This window comes from Condylostylus longicornis, unplaced genomic scaffold (genome assembly GCF_029603195.1).
Source record: "Condylostylus longicornis isolate FDR11 unplaced genomic scaffold, ASM2960319v2 ptg000003l, whole genome shotgun sequence".
Taxonomy (NCBI): domain Eukaryota; kingdom Metazoa; phylum Arthropoda; class Insecta; order Diptera; family Dolichopodidae; genus Condylostylus; species Condylostylus longicornis.
This window is the reverse complement of record NW_026577972.1, coordinates 2,463,699-2,485,897: the sequence shown is the minus strand read 5'-3', so window position 1 is coordinate 2,485,897 and position 22,199 is coordinate 2,463,699. Positions and strand designations below refer to the sequence as shown.

Below are 22,199 nucleotides of genomic sequence, written 5' to 3'. Positions count from 1 at the left end.
ATATGTACATACTTCTATTATAAATTATTGAAAACTAAGTATTTTAATGAAACTCCAGTTTCTTAACAGTTCATATATTAATTCAATTTCCATTATCGTTTCGCAAATAACATTTCAATTTGACTCATATTTCTGATTCCTATTATTTAACAATTTTATATTTATTGAATTACATATTAATTATATACACTCAAGTCGACTCAAGTTTTTGAATGAAACGCTATATTCTGCCCTGGAAATTATTTTTTTAAGTAAAAAACTTTGAATTACCTTGCGCGAAATCTGACCAAAACTAATATATTTTAAGTATACATATGTATATAATTTAAAAACTAAGCGATATTTTTGAAGGCTTGAACTGTTGTGTGTAAATTGGAATTCGAATTTCAATGTTACAGTTTACCAAAACGTAAAATAAAAACTGTTTAAAAATTGTTTGGTTGCTGTTTTTACAGTCGACACGCAATTTACCATGTTATTTGAACGTTATGTTTACAGTCGGTATGTTGTTCAGCAAGCAATAATAATTCTAAGTTATTTGTGTTTTCATATTTGTACAAAGTGCTTTAAAAATTTACGAGAAATTTAAAAAAAATATTGTCACATAAAAATTTTACACATTTAGTTTTATAATTTTTTATGAGTATGGTTAGTTAGTTGTTATAAGTCTGTTGGAATGCCTAAATATATGCTTGTGTCTTGAATCTGTTTCGAAATACTTAAATCTTCTTCAGTTTAATAAATAAATGTATAAGTAATTCATTGATCAGAAAAATCACAATTCGTAAAAACAAAGGAATATAATCAGATGCTTTCCTTTGGCTTTTGTTCAACTTTGATAGCACATGCATTTCAGATTAGATATTTCAATGCTAAATATAATGTAATAGATTGACAAAGTTATTAGACAAAGTATGCGATTGAAGATTTATGAGAATTTTAAGAATCGTAAATAATTTTTTATTTTAAATTCTTTAGTGAATTAAAAAAAAAATCTATGGTTAAATTTAAAAATCCTTTAATATGAAAATAATTCTATGACATAGAAATTTATGTAATATGAATATTCTTCAATCACTACAATGCAAAAATAATATCCATTTTCTATGTAATAGAAAATGCATATGTGAATTGTAAGCTACATACATGTATAACAATATGACATGTATTTATGTACATAATTGAAAAATTTAATATAAGAAATAAGTAAGCAGGTACTAAAAATTAACAAAGCAATATAATTTTTAAATTTCAAAAGTAATTTGAAAAAATAAAAAAACTGAAAATGGCTTTATTTCCAATTTAAAAAAATCTATTAATTGAGAAAATATTTGTTGATTGAAAAAAATTTTTGAAAAACAAGAAAAAATAAACACGAAATACAAAATTAATACTCGTATAACTTACAAAATGTAAATTAACTTACAAAACACATTAATTTTAAGGAACAAATATAATATAAATTTTACGTTTTGTTAGCAAATTCTATAATATTCTCTGTTGAAAAGAAAATAATGTTCCCAACTTTTGTTTCTATTGTTGTTGATAAAATTAATTTACTTATCAAGGTGGTTCAATTAAAGGTTTTTGACTGTCAAATAAAATAAAATACTGTTTGTATTTCTAGATAAATTTAACGAACCAACTCGACGGTTAGACTGTTAAATCAATTTCATTTTTGAACGTCTTCTGCCGAACAAATTTTTAACTATCGAAAACAACGGTTCACAAACTGTGACTGTAGGAAAATATCTACAGTTTCAACTGTTAATTCCAAAAAAAGAAAAGAAAACTTCTAATTCTCTAAAGAATTAGAAGAAAATCAGCTTTGATAAAGTGCGTATGTAGCGCACGAAATATATTAGCGAAAAATAAAAGTATTTTATTCCGAATAAAAGGAAGTTTTCTTTTCACACCAATTAAAAAAAATTATATTTCGGAAAAATTATCAACCATTGAAAAAAAAAAAAAAAATTTTTTAAATCCAAAAAAAGAATTGAAATTTAAAAAAAACAAAGTGCAATATTGGTGATTTATTTACAGTCATTTTTGGTTCAGTGAAGGTTGCAGTACAACACAAAGGATGAAAGCAGAATAAAGCAAATAACAGCAAGAGAAGCACAAGGATCGATTTTGGGACCTGACTTATGAAATATATTGTACGATAGCGTATAGAGATGCCAAGAAACATTGTTCTTGTAGGATTTGCAGATATCCTACATTGCAACGGTTATTACAACGACAAACATGGAAGAAGCACAAATTAAACTTAACCAGGTAAAGAAGAGCGTCAACACATGGATGGAAGGCCACGGTTTAATACTAGCAAAAGCCAAGAAAGAAATCTATTTATAATTATAAATTAAATATTTTATTTAGATTTGCAATTACCCCGTTTTTTTACAAAACTCAACGCGATTATTTCGTTTAAATTAAAGCAACCTGAATATAGTATTGCAAATTAGATTGTAAGTGTTGGAGATATTGTAAATTATATTCACGGCTTAAATAGATTAAGAAAAGCCGCAAAAATTAATAAATAAAAAAACGCAATTATATCCTTTGTTTGTACTTTAAACTTTGTAGAGCTTATATTTTTGTAATGTTTTTAAATCTCAAGAAGTTATATTATTTTTTTTATTTAGTATTTATATATTTTGTATTATTATTTATTTTGTATTATATTATTTACATATTTATTTTGTTAAATTCTTTTGGTTTTCAATTATTTATTTAGATCATTTATTTTATTAAAATAAAATTAAATAGAGTTTAATTTAATGTGTATTTGTAATATATTCCTACTTTAATTTATTATTTGAAATCAACATGTAAAAAATCTCCAAAAGGTATCTTTATGTTGGTCTCACTTGATCGCGATCAGACTTAATCATAATGTTGAAACAATCTTCCTCATAAACTTTTCTTGTAGTACAATTTCTCATATGTTTACTGAAAAATAATATAATTTTATTATTTTGATATGAAATTAAAAGACGTTTGTTTTATTTTCATTTATTCTAAATTTTATTTTGATTTATTAAAACAATTTTCCTATAAAATAAAAATTTTGGTTCTTAAAAAATGTTCTTAATTAATTATTTTTGTTTTACACGATCTTTTTAATTTCCTAAAATTCAATTACTCAAAGTTACACTTTCACAAGATTCTTTCTTTTACTTTTCACTTCCTAAAACGAACTTTTTATAACTTCATGTTTAATAATTTTGATTCTAACTTGAACTTATTTTTAAAACGACAAACGTTTTACAACAAGAAATATCACGTTTGCCATTGACCTATTTATAATTACGAAATTTTAATTTAATTTTGTTGTTTTCAAATTTACTTACTTAAATTAAAGATACGTAATAACCGATTAGAAATACCAAAGGAAGGAGCATCTTGAAAAAACAATGAGTTCAAATTTTTTCTAGTTGCCTCTTTCTTTGCTTCGAGAATTGTCAAATTTATTTTCTTGTCTGGCCTCTTGTATAAAAAATGTGTAATTTGTAAGAAAGATAAGTTAAAAATTTTTTCTAAAGTAAAAACTAAAAAATATTTCAAAATATTTTTTCATTTTAGATATCAGTGAAAAAAAAAAAAATTTAAACAAAATTCGTGATTTTTTTTTACGTAAATTTATACTATAAATTGCAAATATTTATAAGTATTTTAATATCACAATATTTTATGACCCTCGAAAATAAACATATTTTGTTAAAAATTTTTTTTATATTATCAGTTTTGCTTAACAATTTTATTGAACAACTCTAAAAAATATTTATAACAATAAATTTAATATAAATACATATAAATTTTATGGACTCTAAAAGAGTATAGTTTCTAACAAATTTTAATTAATATGATGGTTATTACTTACTGAAGAAATGCGGTATGTTGTCGTATTCTTCCTTATTCAATAGTTGGACTTCACATACTAATTCATTCTAAAACAATATATTTTATAAATAATTCATGATAATATTTTATCTACTTACTGGATTCAACGGCATCGGAACGTCTTCATACATTTTTTTGGTGACCAAAGCTTCACTCTATATGTTTCATTTCATTATTTCTTGGAAAAATGTGATTATACAAAAAAAAATCTCGATGGAATTTCTTGAAATTTGGTATTTGAGTTCTGGTTGTTACCGAAACTAATTTGTTTTAATTTTTTTATAAATTTCTATAAAATAGTATTCCTTCTTTAACACTTATTATTAAATATTTTACAATTTTTATTTTACAAACTGCACTAATTTTATAAATAAAATAACAAAATCTTTTTTGTTTAATTTTATATAAAGGCGTGTAATTTTCTAAAAAACCACAATATTTGGCATTAAATGTTAATTTCAGTTTTCTTCGGTCGGAACAAAGAAAGAGACTTACTTGATGTCTTCACTATGTTTTTTATCAATGTACGATTTTTTAGGGAGTGTAAGTGAGATAGAAACAACTATATGCTTCTTCTTTAGTATTTCTAATTCGTTGGTACGTAATACCTCTAGCCCGGCTCGAAGAACAAAAATGATTTTAATTAATTCTATTGATTTAAATAACATTATTTTAATTATCTTTTTTTGTAAATTATAATAGATAAATTTTAGACAAATAAAATTTGACAGTATAATATCTCGTTTTTCTAAAATTTTTTTTTTGTTTTTTTTTTTATTATATTTATTAGTACAAATACTATTAATTATCAGTACAATTTATTACATATTTCATTAAATATCTTGCTAACAAAATAGATTTGTAAAAATTCAAATTTTTATTCAGGAACTTTAAATAATTCAATTCAAAATTATAAAATTAAAGAAACTTAAAAAATTAAAAAAAACTTAATAAAAAAGAAAACTTTAAAAGAATTCTTAATAAAATCAACAATAAATTTTAAATAATGTCAAGAAAATACATAACAAAAAAATTGATGAAATTATAAATTAAAAAATTAAATTTCTTTATGAACTAAATATCTAATTATTGCATTTTTAAAGTGATTCAGGCGGCTTTCATTTCTTATTTCAGCAGGTAAATTGTTGAACATCCTTAGTCCTCTTTGGAACAAATTATTTTGAGTGTTTTGCCTTCGGAATAACGGCAACCTGAACGAATTAGTTGATCTCAAATTGTAGTTCGTAACTTCCAAACGTAATTTATAATATTTTTGATGATACTTTGGAAGTACAAATCATATTTTATTTTAAAAACGAATACCAAAACATTGAAACTAAGTCTCTGTCGCACTGACATCCATTTTAATTCTCCAAACATGTACCTAATATTAGTTCTTCGGTTGCATTTTAATATAATACGCATTGCCTTATTTTGTAAAACTTGTAATTTATCTTTTTTCCCTTCGTTGCATAAAAACAATAAGAATGAACAATAATCTAAATGTGGTAATATTGTGGAGTTATAAATGGTAATTGCACATTTTAATGCGAGTTGGTTTCTTATTCGACCCAAATATCCGACTTTCTTAGCTAAACTCAATTTTTCATCTATCAGTACTCCCATATACATAATTACTCTTAATATTTAAATTAACATGACGAATGCAGATACCGTATGTTATAATGTAAAATGCTTTAGGCCTCTTTGAAAACTATGTCAAAAAATACGATTGGGCATTGACCTCGAGTGTGAATTCAGTGTTCTTTTTTTTTTCTTTTTCAACTTAGGTCACTAATAATCATATTATGTTTTTGTAGCGTTAATCATTTTTTGGTACACTCGATCGGCTAGGTAGTGCAAGAATTATATGCTGAAATAAACCAAGATGTCAGCTGCCATTGGACACATATATCAAAACAATGGTAAGATCACTTTGCATTTTTTTTTGTTTTATCTAAATAACTTTATATAGTTAAATTGTGCCTAAAGTAAAATAAATATTATTAAAGTGTATATATATATATTTATAGTGTTTTTTTTGCAAGTGCCATCCCATTTGCAACGTATTTTGTTAATGCATTATACATTGTATTTGTTTACATTTTAGTTTTAATTTTGTTTGTAATATTTTAGTGTAAATATTTTTTTATTTATTTTCTCTGTTTCAGAATAAAATGGACCATTGATGGAGAACCAATAATGTATACGGCCAATGATGATGGATCGCAATAAGTAGCAGGTGAATATTTTTACAAAATAATTATGTCTTATTAGAATACGAATGCATTTTAATCTTGTTCTTGCTTTCTATTTTTTTAAGTTTTTGTAGCAGCTTGGACCGAAGCTGAACAATAGTAATAATATTGTTAAAAAGTTACAGGAAATAAAATTGAAATTTAAAGAAGAACTAGCATAATGCTTGATTTTAAGGGTTGATTGTAAGAGTTAAGAAAAATAATTATGTTTTTTTATGGCATGAAATTCACCGTTAGCTTTCAGCTTTTATAGAAATTTGAAAGAGTTTGTGGTTTCGGAATTAAAAGATGCCAAATATTCAAATTTTACAAATTTCGGAGCTGATAACTTGAGAGGGGGTGGAGATGGGGAAAAATTTTCTTCTAACGAACTATTTATAAATATCTAAGAACTGCTAAAACTTCAGACTATTGTAATGTACGATGTAGAAGAAAAAGGGTATCAAAAATTTTAGAAAAAAGGGATTTTAGATAACGGCAAATTTTAACGGCCATATTGTTTTTTTAAACTTCAAAAACGGTATGCTGCGATAGAAGAAGCCAGCCAATATTTTTCTACTTTTGCAAAATTTGAAAAATACTTATGGTTTAACTGCAACAAATAGTTAAAAGCTGCCGTTTTTAGTGTTTTAGGGGGGTATACCAGTTAGAGGGGGAGATATAGGTGAAAATTTTGTTCTATGAAAATAAGTTTCTGGTAAAGATCTATGTTCATATAAAATTTTAGCTTTCTATCTTCAAGAATGTAGAAGTTTTGTAAACAGACACACGGAGAGACGGTCGGACGGCCGGACGGAGAGTGAAACTAATAAACACTTTTTTTCAAATTTTTTTTGGAAAAATGCTAAAAGGTATGCTTATAAGTGTACTTCACACCATGTATAAAAATATTGTAAATAAAAATTATTATCAATTTCATAAAATTAGATCAATGATAAAAAAATTTAAACTACCTAATCAAACAAAACTTTTATATAGCCATAAGTAATTACTGGAGACCTAAAGTTGAAAAAATAGTTCACTCCAATAAATATTTCCTAACTTAAACAAATTATTTCGAAAAAACAGAAAGTTTTAACATTAATTTTTTGAAAATAAGCGATGAGGATATTAATGGACTAGAGCATGTAAATATGTGAAATAAAGATGCTGAAAATAATTTTATAGTAAATAATGAACAAATGGAACAAATTTTGGCCTCAACATTCTGGAAAAAAAATTGCTTAATGAGGCTGGAAACGAGGCTTTAAATAATAAAGTGAACCAAATAGTCGAATCGTTCGAGTAGTCAGAACAAAATAATGTCATTCTGTGTGTGCACGGGTGTAACTCAAGTTTGCCTGAACCGCTTTTGATGAAATTTTATATGTAAGTTTATTTCGACTAAGCTTCATTCGACCGTTCGCGAAAACTTCTAACTTTTGAAAAAAATCAGACGTCAGCAGTTGTACATTTACAACGGGCCAAATATATAAAGAGAAATAATCAACCGATTTCATTGAAATTTAATATTTAAATTCGAGGTGTTAAAACAATGAATTTAGGAAGAGCATAGGGCTTTAGAAGGAGCATAGGGCTGGTGCATGATTTCTCATGCACTAGTTTCATAGCGTCATAGGGTTTAACTAAGTAGGTGACTAGAATGCCGTAGTTTTTATTTATATATTAATTATTTGAGGTTATTAATATTTACTATTTATTTTTCTTAGTTTTTTTTTTTTAATATCGAATATTAGGAATATTTGAAAATTACTTGTATAATATTTTTATTAGTATTGTATATTAAGTTATAATAATATTGAATATAATTTTTATAGTGACCTGACCGGGGTTTGAACCCGAGACCCTTCGGTTAAAGGACCGGTGCCATAACCACTGCACCAATGGTCAGATTTTTTTAATAATTTTAGGATCACTTTATTCAGCATTAGTTTTCTATTAATAGTAAGGCGGTTTTTTCCAGACTTTTAACATACATTAGAATTTTTTTTTTTTTTTATTTACTTTATTAGTATGAATACTATATTTAAATCTAGGTACAAAATTCATATAATTCATTTTTGATTCATTATTATAACAAATTTAAAAAGTTCATTCTTAGTTAATTAAATATCAATAGATTTGGAATATAAAAGATAAAATGGAAAATTCAAAATAAATTCAATAATAAATTCAAAAAATTCAATACAAAATTCAATACAGCAATCCCTCCTATAACGTAACCTCTTACTATATAATTTCGATATATGTAAATTTTATTTTTCCTACCTACTTTCACTTAATGTAATTTTTACCTCGTTTTACGTAATTTTGAAATAATTTAATATGCAATAATCTATTTTTTTTCATTTAAATTTCTTTCTTTACCAACTTACTAGTTTAGGCAAATATCAAGTACATACATATGTATGTACATACATATTAGTCATATTAGTTTAGTTGGACCTCCTATAGTGTAATTTCGCTTAACGTAAAAATTTTTCGGTCCCAAAAATTACGTTATAGGAGGGATTGCTGTATAAGTTCAAAAAAAGAAAGACTAAAAATTAGATTTCGTTACGTAATAAAAATTTTACAAGACTGGTTTTAAAATTATTCAGCATTGCTTTATTCTGAAGAACTTGCAGCTTATCTTTTTTCCTTTGTTGCTTAAAAATAAAATAGATGCACAAAAATCCAAATAAGGCAAAATTGTTATTATAAATTGTTACAGCGCACTTTAGAGTTAGTTGACTCCTTATTCTAGCTAAGTATCCGATTTTTTGCGCTATTTTGTTGGTAATGTAATCTGCATGCTTGTCAAATGCGAGTTTATCATCTATTATAACACCTAAGTATTGATTGAACTGACTCTTTCAACAGATGTATTACCAATCTTAACGTTAAATAAAGTTTGTGTTCTATCATTCATTACCATACATTTCGTTTTATTAAAATTTAAATACAATTTGTTCATACATAGTCAGGCAAATAAGTTATTTAAATCACCATTCATTTTACTACAACATTCTTCAACACTTCGTTCAACAATATAAATAAGGACATCATCGGCAAACAGGACTATTTTACAAGACTGGACACTCAATTTAATATCATTTATATACAACAAAAAACATAATACACCTAATATTGCACCTTGTGGAACTCCATCATTGATAAAAATACTATCTGAATAGTTATAGTTAATTGAAGTTTTTTGCTTTCTGTTTTCGAGAAAACTTTTGAACCAGTTCAGTTCATTATCACAGATACCATACATTTCCAATTTTCTAAGCAATATTTCTCTTTTTACCGTCTCAAATGCTCTCTTAAAATCTAAAAAAAACAGCTAAAATGACTATACCACCATGTCGTATACCACCATGTTTAATGCCAATTCGCATGAATGTAAACCACGAAAACCATTTTGCTCATCACACAAAATGTCGTTTTCGCTAAGATAATTTTCTAATTGAAGATAGACAACTTTCTCAAGAATTTTTTCATTCAATGGAATCATATTAATTGGTCTACAATCTTCTGGTGTTTTTGGCCCTTGCTTTTTCGGAATTGGACGGATAATTGTTTTTCTGCAGATTAAAGGAAAAAAACCTTGTAATTAATAATATGTACAATACCATCTCCAAATGTACTACATAATTCTAAAATGATTTTCTTATTAAAACCCAAAAAATCCGTTTTTTCATTCATCTTTTTTACAATCTCAAACAATTCTTCTTTGATTACCTCTTTAAATCAAAATCTGCTTCTTCTTTCTCGAATTAAGTTTTGATATTCTACAAAAGTGATATTATTCCTAATTTCAATAATACTATTTACAACAAATTGGTTCAATTCACTGGCTATGAAAGGAGTTCCACTTATGACTTCATTATTTACATGTAGCTCATCAATTGTTTCATTTGTATTGCTTTTCGTAACATACAGTTTTATCGATTTCCACATTGATTTTAAATAGGCACAAATTATATTTTTATTCGATGTTATACAACGATCCTCAAACCAATTTTTCAATTCTTCAGAAAACTCAGCAATGCTAAATTGAGAGGGTGATTTGTACAAAATTGTAAAAAACCAAAATTCTCCATTCAACTTAATTTTAATTTGTTAAATCCAAAGCTTATTATTGAACACATATTTTTTTTCATTATAAATTTTAATAGAATTTTTGACGTAAATCATTACACCGCCTGTGTGTCTTGAGTGAGAAGCGCAACGGAATAAATTATAACCATCCAAAGAAATTTCAGCATCTCCAATTTCCTCTGTTAAATGTGTTTCACTTAATAATAGTAAATCAAAAGAATTGTTGCTATTCATGTATTCTAATGATGACAAGTTTCCTGAAACGCCATCTATATTTAGATATATACAGTTTAACGATCGCTTGTTTTTTTGGTTATAAGCTGAAAATTTTTCTGTTTCTCAATTTTGATTTTCCTAATTAGAAAAGGGCATGATTTGTGCTATTAGCTCTAATACAATTTATACATTTGATCATATTTGTGGTACAGCTCTCAGCTTTATGGTCACCTCCACACTTAATGCACGCAATATTTTTTGCTGAACTTGTTTTAATCGTATGGTTGTACGCCAAACATTTTAAACATCGCTTAACATCGTAACTTTCGTAAATTTCACATATATTCCAACCAACTTTTATTTTCCCTATTAGCATTAACTTTTTGAAATCAGCTATATTAACTTCAACAATAACATTGAATCTACCATTTTTCGTTTTGTACGATCTTACAACTCTAATTCCATTTTTCTCTACAAAATTATTTTGAGAAATTATTTTTGTTTTTAGCTCATTTTCATTATAGTCTTCAGATATTCCAACTACAAGTATTTTTGGTTTTCTTTCTTTTGGAATAACTACATCATATTCTTTTAATTTGCTTTCTACTTGGTTTTTTAAACATTTCACTGACATCGTTACAAAGTACTGCGATAGTGCCATTTCTCTTTTCTGACATTCCATTAATATTTAGGTTTATAGGGTCGATATGACGTTTCAATTGTGTTTTCGTTTTATCAGATGTTTGATTTTTTTTTGGTTTGACTAACACAACTGGATCTTTCTTTACAATATCAGCGTAAGAAAACTTTTTATCACCAACATTACTTGCACTTACGTTTAAATTACCAACTATCTTTTTAACATTTTCATCAGTCTTAATCAGTTTCTTGTTACCTTCTTTAATATCATTCATTATATTTTCCAGATTATCCATCTTTTGGTAGAAGTAATTTTTAAAATGCAACCATTCATCAGATTGAAAAGTAATATGAGGTTTTTCGATCACTAATCTGACATCATAAGCCGCCAAATTATAGCGAGTTGGATGAAAAGATCTTCCACAAATCCCACTGCATTTAACTTTAGAACCAGTCATCAATGCTCCTTCACACTTTCCGCAATTCATTTTTGGTTATTTACATACATACATACAAATATTGTATCATGTATACGAGTATTACCGCGAAAAATAAGAATAATAGCAATTTTCCGCTAGTGAAACTTTCCGCTAATCAATGTGAAAAAATATTTAAATTATCAATAAATTTATTAGTTTTCAATAATCTACTCGTGAAAAAAAAAATTCTTTCTATATGAAGCTCGAATTTTCTTAATATTCCAGTGTAAATAATTAAATTTTACCGAAAAAATTAAATTTTAAATGAATTTTCAAATGTATGAAGTAAATTCTTGTGTGCATTTTCCGACAGTCACAGTTTGACTTGAAAATTATAATTAGTACGAGTATTATAATTTTCAAGTCAAACTGTGAACTAATTGAATTGATTTAAGAAAAAGTCACTGAGAAAAAAGTCGATAATAAATTTTCCCATTTTTATAAGAGCCCTTTTTTTGGAAATTTTCCAATATTTTGAGCCAAATTACTATATTTTTGAGACAATTGCCTATTTCTTTCTGAACCTTGACAATAGCAATATCAATTTACTCACTTGGTAATTTTTCTTACTTGGTAAAATAATAATCTATCTCACTATATAGTAGTAAGTTTGCTTCAAATAATATATTTTAACAAATGAAAATCCTTATATTTATAAGATTATTTACAATAATTTTCTTATAAATATATTAGAAGTTCATATTTGAACAAGAACGTTTATATGTTTTTATAGTAATATCTCCAAATTAGTCTACATAATTGGTTATTTTATTAACGACCAGAATAAAAATAAGTATCACAAATTCCTAATAGTTGTAGGAATTTTTATCAAATAAAATGATAATATCTCCTATTAATAAGGTAAACGGTAAGTTCATTGTAGCTAAAATTATTTTTTATATAGGAATATTTACAAAAAATTTTTCATTACATGTTATTAAAATCGTCATTTTGATTCATCTTCAAAATATTTAGAAAAGTTATATTTTTTGTAGAAAACTTCTCCTACTACTCGTACTAATAAAAACTCTAATAAAACATAATAGTGACTCTTATTTATTTAGCAGATAATCTCAAAATTGTAATAATATGTTTTTTGTTGTTAGTAATATGTTCAAACATTTAAATATAAAAAGAAATTAAAAAAAAATAGGTAAAATGTTTTCTAGCGCATCTTTAAATTATTTTTTAATTATCATTTAGCATACAATAAATATTATAAATATTAGATAGACTCAATTATCAGAAAATGTTCTTGAAGTTGGCAGAAAATGTTCTTGAAGTCGGTTTTGGTTCAAACTAATTTGTTTATATTCCTTTTTAACGTATTTGTGTATGCATATCGGAGCCATTCAGGAATATTGTTAAATCCCCGAACAGCAATGTTGAAAACGTTACTTGACCCAATTCTGCCAGTTCTTATGTCGTTTGCTGTTCTTGTGTTGTGTTGATGCATTATTATTCCTTGTGTGAAGCTAATATTTGATAATATACTTCCGTGTTTTATTTTATGTATGTGTTGAATCTGGTTTGCTTTTAGCTGTTGTCTTATATTTAAAATGTTATAATTTGCGTATATATTATTAGTTGGTGTTCTTATTTCAAGTCCATATAGGTTTTTTATAGCTTTACTTTGCAATTTTTGGATTTTGTTCAAATTTTTATTACTCGTATTTCCCCATATTAATATGGCATATGCTATATAACTATGAAATAAACTATAATATAGTGCTCTTCTTTGTTTTTCGGGGATAAGGCCAGATATTTTCCGAAAAATGCCTGCTACTCTCCTACAAGTTTTCATTAATTCATCAGTATGATGATTCCAGGTGAGTTTGCTATCTAAGGTTATACCGAGATACTTATATGTCGTTACTGTTTCAATTTTATTATCATTGAATATTAAATTAATATTTTCTTTATTTTAGCACAAAAATTTTTTGAAAAAAAGTGCTTATTAGTTTCACTCTGTCTGTCCGTCCGTCCGTCCGTCCATCCGTGGACACTTTTTTTGCTTACAAAACTTTTACACTCTTGAAGATAGAAAGCTGAAATTTTATATGTACATAGATCTTTACTAGAAACTTACTTCCTTAGAACAAAATTTTTACCTATCTCCCCCCTCTAGAAGTTATACCGCCCCAAAACCCTAAAAATGGCCGTTTTTAACTATTTGTTGCAATGAAACCATAAGCATTTTTGAAATTTTGTAAACGCAGAAAGGCAGCGGCTTGCTTCCACTAGCGCGGTATACTATAATTAAACTTTAGAAAAACAAAATGGTCGTTAAAATTTACCGTTATCTAAAGTCCTTTTTTTCCAAATTTTTGATGTCGTTTTTGTTCTAGACTCCAGCTTGTAGAAGTTTGAAATTTTAGGGGCTTTTAGACATTAACAAATAGTTTATTTCGTCAGAAGAAAATTTTTTTCCATCTCCACCCCCTCTCACGTTATCACCCTTTGAAATTTGTAAAATTTCAATTTTTGACACCCTATATTTCTGAAACCGCAAGCTTTTTCAAATTTTTATAAACGCAAAAAGTTAACGGTAAATTCCATGACATTAAGAAAAATAATTATTTTTCTTAACTCACATAATTAAACCTTAAAATCGAGCATATTATGTTTACCCCACTTTATATTAATTTTTGCTTTATTTCATTTCATTCATTTAAGACTGCATAAATCGTTCATCCTAAATATATGGAATCCTAGGAATAGTTTTATATATGAATGAAAATAATTTTAATAGTGTGATAGGTATACATAGACTGTATTAAAAAGCAGAATTTTCACTTGTTGAAGGGAAAAGTACTACAATACAAACCATTGGTTTGACCCAACTTTATTATTTTTTAGTAGCATGTATTTGGTTTTGTCTATACTTATTGTAAATTTGTACTTACAGAATATCTTGTATATTATTTTATTATCATAATTTATTTCATATTCCATATTTTTAAAGCTATTCGCTAAATATTAGTAGGTCGTCTGCATACAAAAATATTTTCCCGTACAGTTTTAAGTTTGCAATTTCATTTATATAACAAAGAAACAAAGTTGGCCCTAGTGAACTACCCTGTACTATACCACAATTCACATAATTCCCTCTAGAACTGATTTTTTTTTTGTTCAGTGAATTGGGTCCTTCCTTGAAAGTAGCTTTTAAGCCAGTTGTAAGCTGATCCTAATATACCATAACTTTGCAAAACTTTTAATAGTATATTTCTGTCAACCGTATCAAACGCCTTTTTAGCACTTTTCCAAAAATTTTTTGAAAAAAAGTGCTTATTAGTTTCACTCTGTCCGTCTGTCCGTCCGTCCGTCCGTCCGTCCGTCTGTCCGTGTGTCTGTTTACAAAACTTCTACATTCTTAAAGATAGAAAGCTGAAATTTAATACGTGCATAGATCTTTACTAGGAAGTTATTTTTGTAGAACAAAATTTTTACCTATCTCCCCCCCTCTAGAAGTTATTCCCCCCCAAAGCACTAAAAATGGCCTATTTTAACTATTTGTTGCAATGAAACCATAAGCATTTTTGAAATTTTGCAAACGTAGAAAGTCAGTGGCTTGCTTCCCCTACCGCGGTATACTATAGTTAAACTTTAGAAAAACAAAATGGCCGTTTAAATTTACCGTTATCTACAGTCCTTTTTTTTCAAATTTTTGATGTCGTTTTTCTTCTAGACCCCAGCCTGTAGAAGCTTGAAATTATAGGGACTTTTAGACATTAACAAGTAGTTCATTTCCTTAGAAGAAAAGTTTTTTCCATCTCCACCCCCTTTCAAGTTGTCGCCTCTTGAAATTTGTAAAATTTGCATTTTTGACACCTTATATTTCTGAAACCGCAAGCTTTTTCAAATTTCTATAAACGCAGAAAGTTAACGGTAAATTCCATGACATTAAAAAATATAATTATATTTCTTAACTCACACAATTAACCCTTAAAATAGAGCATTATGCTAACCCCTGTTTATATTAATTTTTGCTTTATTTCAAGGACTGCATAAATGGTTCATCCTAAATATATGCAATCCTAGAAATAGTTTCGTTTATAAATGAAAATAATTTTTATAGTGTGGTGGATATACATAGACTGTTTTTAAAAGGAGTATTTTCACTTGTTGAAGGGAAAAGTGCTACAATACAAACCATTGGTTTGACCCAACTTTATTTACATCGAAAAACATAACACCAATTTTCTTTTTTTCACATATTTGTTGCTCTATATAAGAAATTACATCAAACAAAGTGGTATTTATATTAGAATTTTCCCTAAATGCGTATTGTCTTTTACTGATTATAACTGATGATACAGATATGGGTCTGAAGTTGTCAATATCACTTACATCACCCTTTTTATATATCGGCACAATTTTACAATTCTTACTTGCTTTGGGAAATGTTACAAGTTCAAAAGACGTGTTAATCAAGTCTCTAATGTAGTGTACCAATTCATTTATAGATTCTTTTAAAATTTTTGAGTTTATATTATCTGCACCAGCAGAATTCGTATTTTTTAAACTTTTTATGCATTGATATGTGTCACTTAATGTTACTTTTTCAAATTTGAATCTAGCATTTGTTTCTATCTTTAAAAAAAATACGTTGTGCTTTATTTTTGCAGATAGAACTTCACCTATAGTGCTGTAATATTCATTAAATGCATTTAATTTTTCAATTTTTTTTTTTTCAGTGATACAATCACTAAAAAACATGTTGTCTACATCTTTCTTATTCGGCATTATTATATTTTTAATATTTTTCCAGTTTTTTTTGCATCATTTTTACAGGACTCAAATTTACTTTCATAGAATTTTGTTTTCTTCCTTCTTTTCAAATTAGTTAATCTGTTTAACCAGTATTTATATTTGGTTTTTATGTATTTGTCCTCGTAGTTTAAAGTCAATTTATTATGCCACTAGTTTTTCTTTTTAATTAAATCTATAACCTCAGTAGTGATTGATTTCACTACAGCCTCATTAATTTTTTTTGTCAACATGTTGCATTTATCATCTGTGGTAAGTTTGTAGTTTAAACGGTAAATTTCTTCGTTAAGTAAATGCTCTCTTAATAAGTCATAATTAATTCTCTCAACTACTTTTTTTGTTTCAATGTTTTTGTTACAACTCTTAGTCTTGTAGCACTTATTTTCGATAAATATTAATTTGTGGTCAGAGATATCATAATTTAATTGAGTAATGTTAATTTCGTCATTGATAGAATTATAGTTAGTATTATGGTCTAAGCACGTGTTGGATATCGGTCGTGTTATTATTTTGTTACATACATATAAGGAATGCGTTTGATTTTATTATACTTTTATAATTTTTTACATTTTCATTATTCCTATCTAATAAGTTAAAATTAAAATCGCCGATAATAACAGCTGTTTTATTACTTAGTGAATCTAAGTGCGTGTCAAATAGTTTAAAAAAATCATTTATGTGATGATTATCTTTAACAGGTGGACGATATACAATAGATATATGTATTATATTTTATGTTATGGCTTGAGTACAAATTTATATTTATTAAGCTGGTGAAATTGTCGCAAAACGTTTTTTCACTTTTAAAGTTTAGTTTATGGTGCACAAATATTCCTGCACCACCACCTCTTTTATTCATTCGTGAACATATAATTTTTTTATATCCATAAAAATAAGAAATATAAGAAATATAAGAATATAAATATAAGAAATATGAGAAATGCAAATATGTATAAGAAATTTTATAAATACAAAATTTATAAAAAAAAAAATTTCTATGTACAAATTTCTTTTTATTCTAATCATATAAGTATATCTGTATATCAATATTATAACATAAAATACGTCATACAGAAATCAGATTTTTAGAAATGGAAAATAACACTGTTTTCATAATAATAATTTCATTATTTTTTGTTTCTTTCACTGATGAAAAAAAATTGAGCTTGGTAATTTGTTTTTTTATCACTGGCAACCTTGAAGCTAAACATTCTTGAACAAATTATTGCGAAAAGTTTTTTTTAAGACAGTTTGCCTTCTTGTTTACAAATACTGTAATTCAATGACTTGTTGGTTCCTATATCTTTAGGAAGTATTCTTAAAAAAAAATGAGGTAAAATTTTTTTCGTTTACAAGTAAAAATGTTTACCAATAAATATAGGAAATTTTGTTAAATCTAAGTGATCATTTTAAAAATTTTGGAAATTTCCTCAAAATAAAGACAGCGTTCCAAAAAGTATGAGAAACTTTATTAAAAGATAGATTCTAATATAATGTCAATGCCACATATAGTCAAGTCTCAGCAGAAACTTTGTCAGAGTTAAATTCAAGCAAAACGAAACTGGGAAGCATGCGAAATATTCACTTATAAGTAAAAGAATGTTGGCAAAGATTTGCTACAAGGCTTAAAACTTGCCAAATGTTTAAAAAGCGAAATACTTATTTAGTATACAATAAATATTCATATAATTAGAAGTATTTTCCAGATCGCAAAAAAGTTTGTTTCTATGAAAAAAAATTTAAGTTTATCAAATTTTAAATGAAAATTTTACTTTAATGCAATAAAACTGTAAACCAATTGGAAATTTATTAAAAACGGTTTAAAAGAATATTAAATTGAATGATGCGTCAAAATTTCTGCATAAAAAACATGAAAACCGATTTGTGGCAAATTTAACGCAATTTATTTTTGTGTGAATTTTTTCACAATATTTCTTGTTTAGGTAAATTTTATATCCCTAAAAGATTACTTTTATAAATAAAATAAAAGGTTTATCGAAATAAAGTTGGGTCAAAACAATGGCCATTTTTACCGACCGTATTGTGTAAACAATAGGTAGGTTATGTGATGGCAACAAATTTTGCATATCGAATTTTCGGTGGGAATGCACTTCTCCATAGTAGGGAAGTGTAAGTAAACTATTTTTAGCAACCTGAGGGTCCGTCGGTCTGTCGGTCTGTCGGTCTGTCGGTCTGTGTGTGCGTGCGTGTGTCTCAAGTTCTGCTGAACCGATTTTGATGAAATTTTATATGTAAGTTTATTTCCACCATGGCACGGATTGATCAACTTTTAGGATATATCAGGCCTCGGGAACTGCACTTTTTAGCGGGCCTGTTTTACATTTTTGAACATTTTGAATAAAGTATTCAATCGATTTACTTGAAATTTCATATATAAGCTTTGCTCGACCGTAAACGAAAATTTCCAACTTTTGGAAGCAATCAGGCATCAGCAACTGGGCGTTTAGTACGGGCCAAATATACATTTTTGCGTATATAAAGGGATATAATTGACCGATTTCATTGAAATTTAATATTTAAATTCTTCGTATTGAAACAATGAACATACGAATTTTTTAGAAAGATCATTTTACATTTTTCACCATATCTAAGGAACGAATTGATGGAATTTCTTGAAATTTGACATTTGAGTTCTGGTTATTACCGAAACTAACTAATGGCGAGCATTTCAGTGAGTTCGGGTAGCACAAAGCGAAATTCTACTAAGAGCCAAATTTACATTTTTCTAGATATGTTAACTATAAGCTTACTAAGGTCCTAAAAATTGGAAAGAAGTATTTAACAGACATTTTTATAATATTGTGTAACATTTTCACTTAACTAGACAATACACATTGCGGTCGGTTATGTGCTGACCACATTTTTTTTTTTAAAGTTCAAATATAGTTTGCCGTGATATAAGAACCAACCCACTGCTTTTCGGCGTTTGTAAAATTTGAAAAATGCATATGGTTCAACAACAGTAAACAGTTGAAAAATGGCATTTTAGACTGACTGACTGACGGACGGACGGATGGACGAACAGAGTGAAACTAACAAGCACTTTTTTCAAAATTTTTTTGGAAAAGTGCTAAAAAGTTAACGCAGTTTTTACAATTTGAAAATTAGCAATTATTAGGTGCTACATAATAAATGAAAGTAAAATTTTGAGTTACTTTGAATGATTTGAATAAAATTAAATCATATTCAGCAAAAATGCTTTCTTTTACAAGTAAGAGTGCTTACCAATAAATATAGTGAATTTTCCTAAATCAAAGCGATCGTTGTAAAAATATAGGAAATTCTGCTAAAATCAAGGAGATCGCTGCAAAAACTGTGGGAAACTTTCTTAAAAAGAAGAGAAGTGTTCTTTAGTTTTTACCAAAGTATATCTATTAATAAGTAATTCGCCTCGTTCCATTAGTTTTCGTCCGTTAGTTTTCGTTTGCATCTTGCTTCCAAATTCTTAAAATATTCCAGTTTTTTAGAAATAGATGGTAAGAAGAGTTGTGTAGGCAAGAAAAAAACAAAATATTGTAAACAAACGAGTGTATCAAAAACATTGAACTGAAATAAAATTAAATTAAGTTAGGTCAAAATTTTGATATTTTTATTTTGATAATAACAAAATTTATTTTTCATTTTACTAAAGTTAGGTAAAAAATTCGAATGTATGAAAGCAAAAGAGTTTGAAATTTCATGTATGAATGTACACATGCATGTACCTGGTACAGTAGATACACAGTATCAGGTTGTGACATAGAAATAAAGTAATTTATAAGGAAAAAAAAGGTGTATGCATACTGATTAATTCTTTATGAAATATAATAAATTATTACCGATTTGTGGGAAAAATGTGCTAAATTTAGGAAATATGTTCTAAATTTATTTTTTTTAATTGTTTAGTGCAGTGAAACCATAAGCATCTTGGAAATTTTGCAAACGTAGAAAGGCAGTGGCTTGCTTCCTTTGCGCGGTATACTATAGTTAAATTTTAGAAAAACAAAATGGCCGTTCAAATTTACCGTTATATAGAATCCGTTTTTTCCAAATTTTGTGATGTCATGACAAAGAGTTCATTTTGTTAGAAGAAAATTTTTTTACATCTCCACCCCCTCTCAAGTTATCCCCTCTTGAAATTTGTAAATTTGAATTTTTGACACGTTATATTTCCGAAATCGCAAGTTTTCGTCGTCAAGAAATCGTCAAATTTCTATAATCGCAAAAAACTAACGGTAAATTCCATGATATTAAAAAATATAATTATTTTCCTTAACTCACACAATTAACCCTTAAAATCGAGCACTATGTTAACTCCTCTTTATATTAATTTTTGCTTTATTTCGAAAACTGCATAAATCGTTCATTATTTTCATTCATAAACGAAACTAAAAATAATTTAAATAGTGTGGTGGATATACAAAGACTGTATTTAAAAAGCAGAATTTTCACTTGCTGATGGGAAAAGTGCTACAATACAAACCATTGGTTTGACCCAACATTATTTAATTACAATAAATTAAATTAACAATCATTGAGGTACATGTCGCCATAAATAAAAATTTAAACGAATAAAAACTAAATTATGAAATTTGTGAACTACGAAATCACTGATTACTGTAACTGAAATCGTGATCTTTAAATTATTATTAAAATATGTATAATACTTAAATTTATGTTACTATTCGAAGTATAAAGAAAAGTTATTTATTTTATAGACACTTTCTCCTCATATAAGAATCTTGACTTGAAAACAAATTAAATAAGTTATTATGGAATTCATATTTTATAGATAAATATATTAAAAGCTTCAGTAAACAAAAATAAACAAAAAATAAAGAAAAATTTTACTTGCATATTGTACTTTAATTTAAAAATTAAAAACTTATTTTAGCCGAAAACATAACAGAGGAATCATTTAAATTAATCCAAAATGAAAATCTGAAAGAAATCATCAAGAAAGCGGGACTGTGAATCTTATATTGGAATAAATTCCAAAAGGAGTTTAGCCCGATAGCAGTAACAACTACCGAGGTAATTTTCAAAATGAAGTTAAAAAAAGTTAAGTTAAATTTTAAAAGTTATTTTACTAATATAAAATTTTAATAACAATGAATATGTAATTATTTGTTAAATATGATATTTGAGTTTGAATTCTGGTCTATTTTAAATTTTTTATACATAAATATTCTTTTCTACAGCTCTTTGTATTCTAATCAAAGTGCTCAAAGTGCCCTTTCTGAAAACTTTGTTGGACCATCTACGAGGTCTCAAGGACGAAATTTAATTTCAGATAATCTTAATGATAGTTTTTTCACAACATTACTAGAAGTTCCTTTAATTACATTGCCAAAACCGTGTGTTGCCAAATATTTAAAAACTTTTAATTATTTTTGCAGAACCAACACAGTATCAGCAGGAAAAAATTGCTGCAATTCTTCAAACACAGAAATTTCAACTAATATTGCTTCTGATAAACCAATTGAAGACAAACTGAATTTTAAAAAAAAAGTATTGAGCGATGGAAAACAGTTAAATTTTTCTGGAATACACTTACAGGTATAAATACAAGTAAAAACGTTTTAAAAATTTTTTTAATAATGATATTTCTTTTATTTATTTTATTAACTTTTAATATTTATTATAACGCACAATTTTACACACAACAGCAAAAGCATTTTCCTTTTTTTCCTGTTGCTGGGAAGAAATAAATATTGTAAAACTATTTGTAGAAGAAATAAAAAATTGTTAAATAGTGTTTAAAAAAATCAAATAAAACCAGAAAAACAACCATATAAACTAACTAATACGAAAGTTCCAGAGTCATTTTGCATCAATGTAAGACAAA

General features: G+C 26.7%; 1 protein-coding gene across 1 annotated transcript; it reads right to left on the bottom strand.

Moving 5' to 3' along the window:
• Positions 1-12,508: 12,508 nt before the first annotated feature.
• Positions 12,509-16,327, bottom strand: LOC129607299 (uncharacterized). The gene is made up of 3 exons (XM_055518204.1): positions 16,299-16,327; positions 15,761-16,229; positions 12,509-12,541 (listed from the first exon to the last, which is right to left on the bottom strand). Exons 1-3 carry the CDS (start codon positions 16,325-16,327, stop codon positions 12,509-12,511), a joined length of 531 nt encoding a protein of 176 aa, XP_055374179.1.
• Between the last annotated feature and the right edge of the window lie 5,872 nt (positions 16,328-22,199).

Excerpts from the sequence above, each read along its gene's own strand:
- LOC129607299 (XM_055518204.1), bottom strand. The coding sequence starts at position 16,327 with ATGCCGAATAAGAAAGATGTAGACAACAT. Across the intron at positions 16,230-16,298 it reads AAGAAAGATGTAGACAACAT|CACTATAGGTGAAGTTCTAT; the intron begins GTTTTTTAGTGA and ends TGAATATTACAG. Across the intron at positions 12,542-15,760 it reads TTGGTGTTATGTTTTTCGAT|ATGAATCAAAATGACGATTT; the intron begins GTAAATAAAGTT and ends AATATTTTGAAG.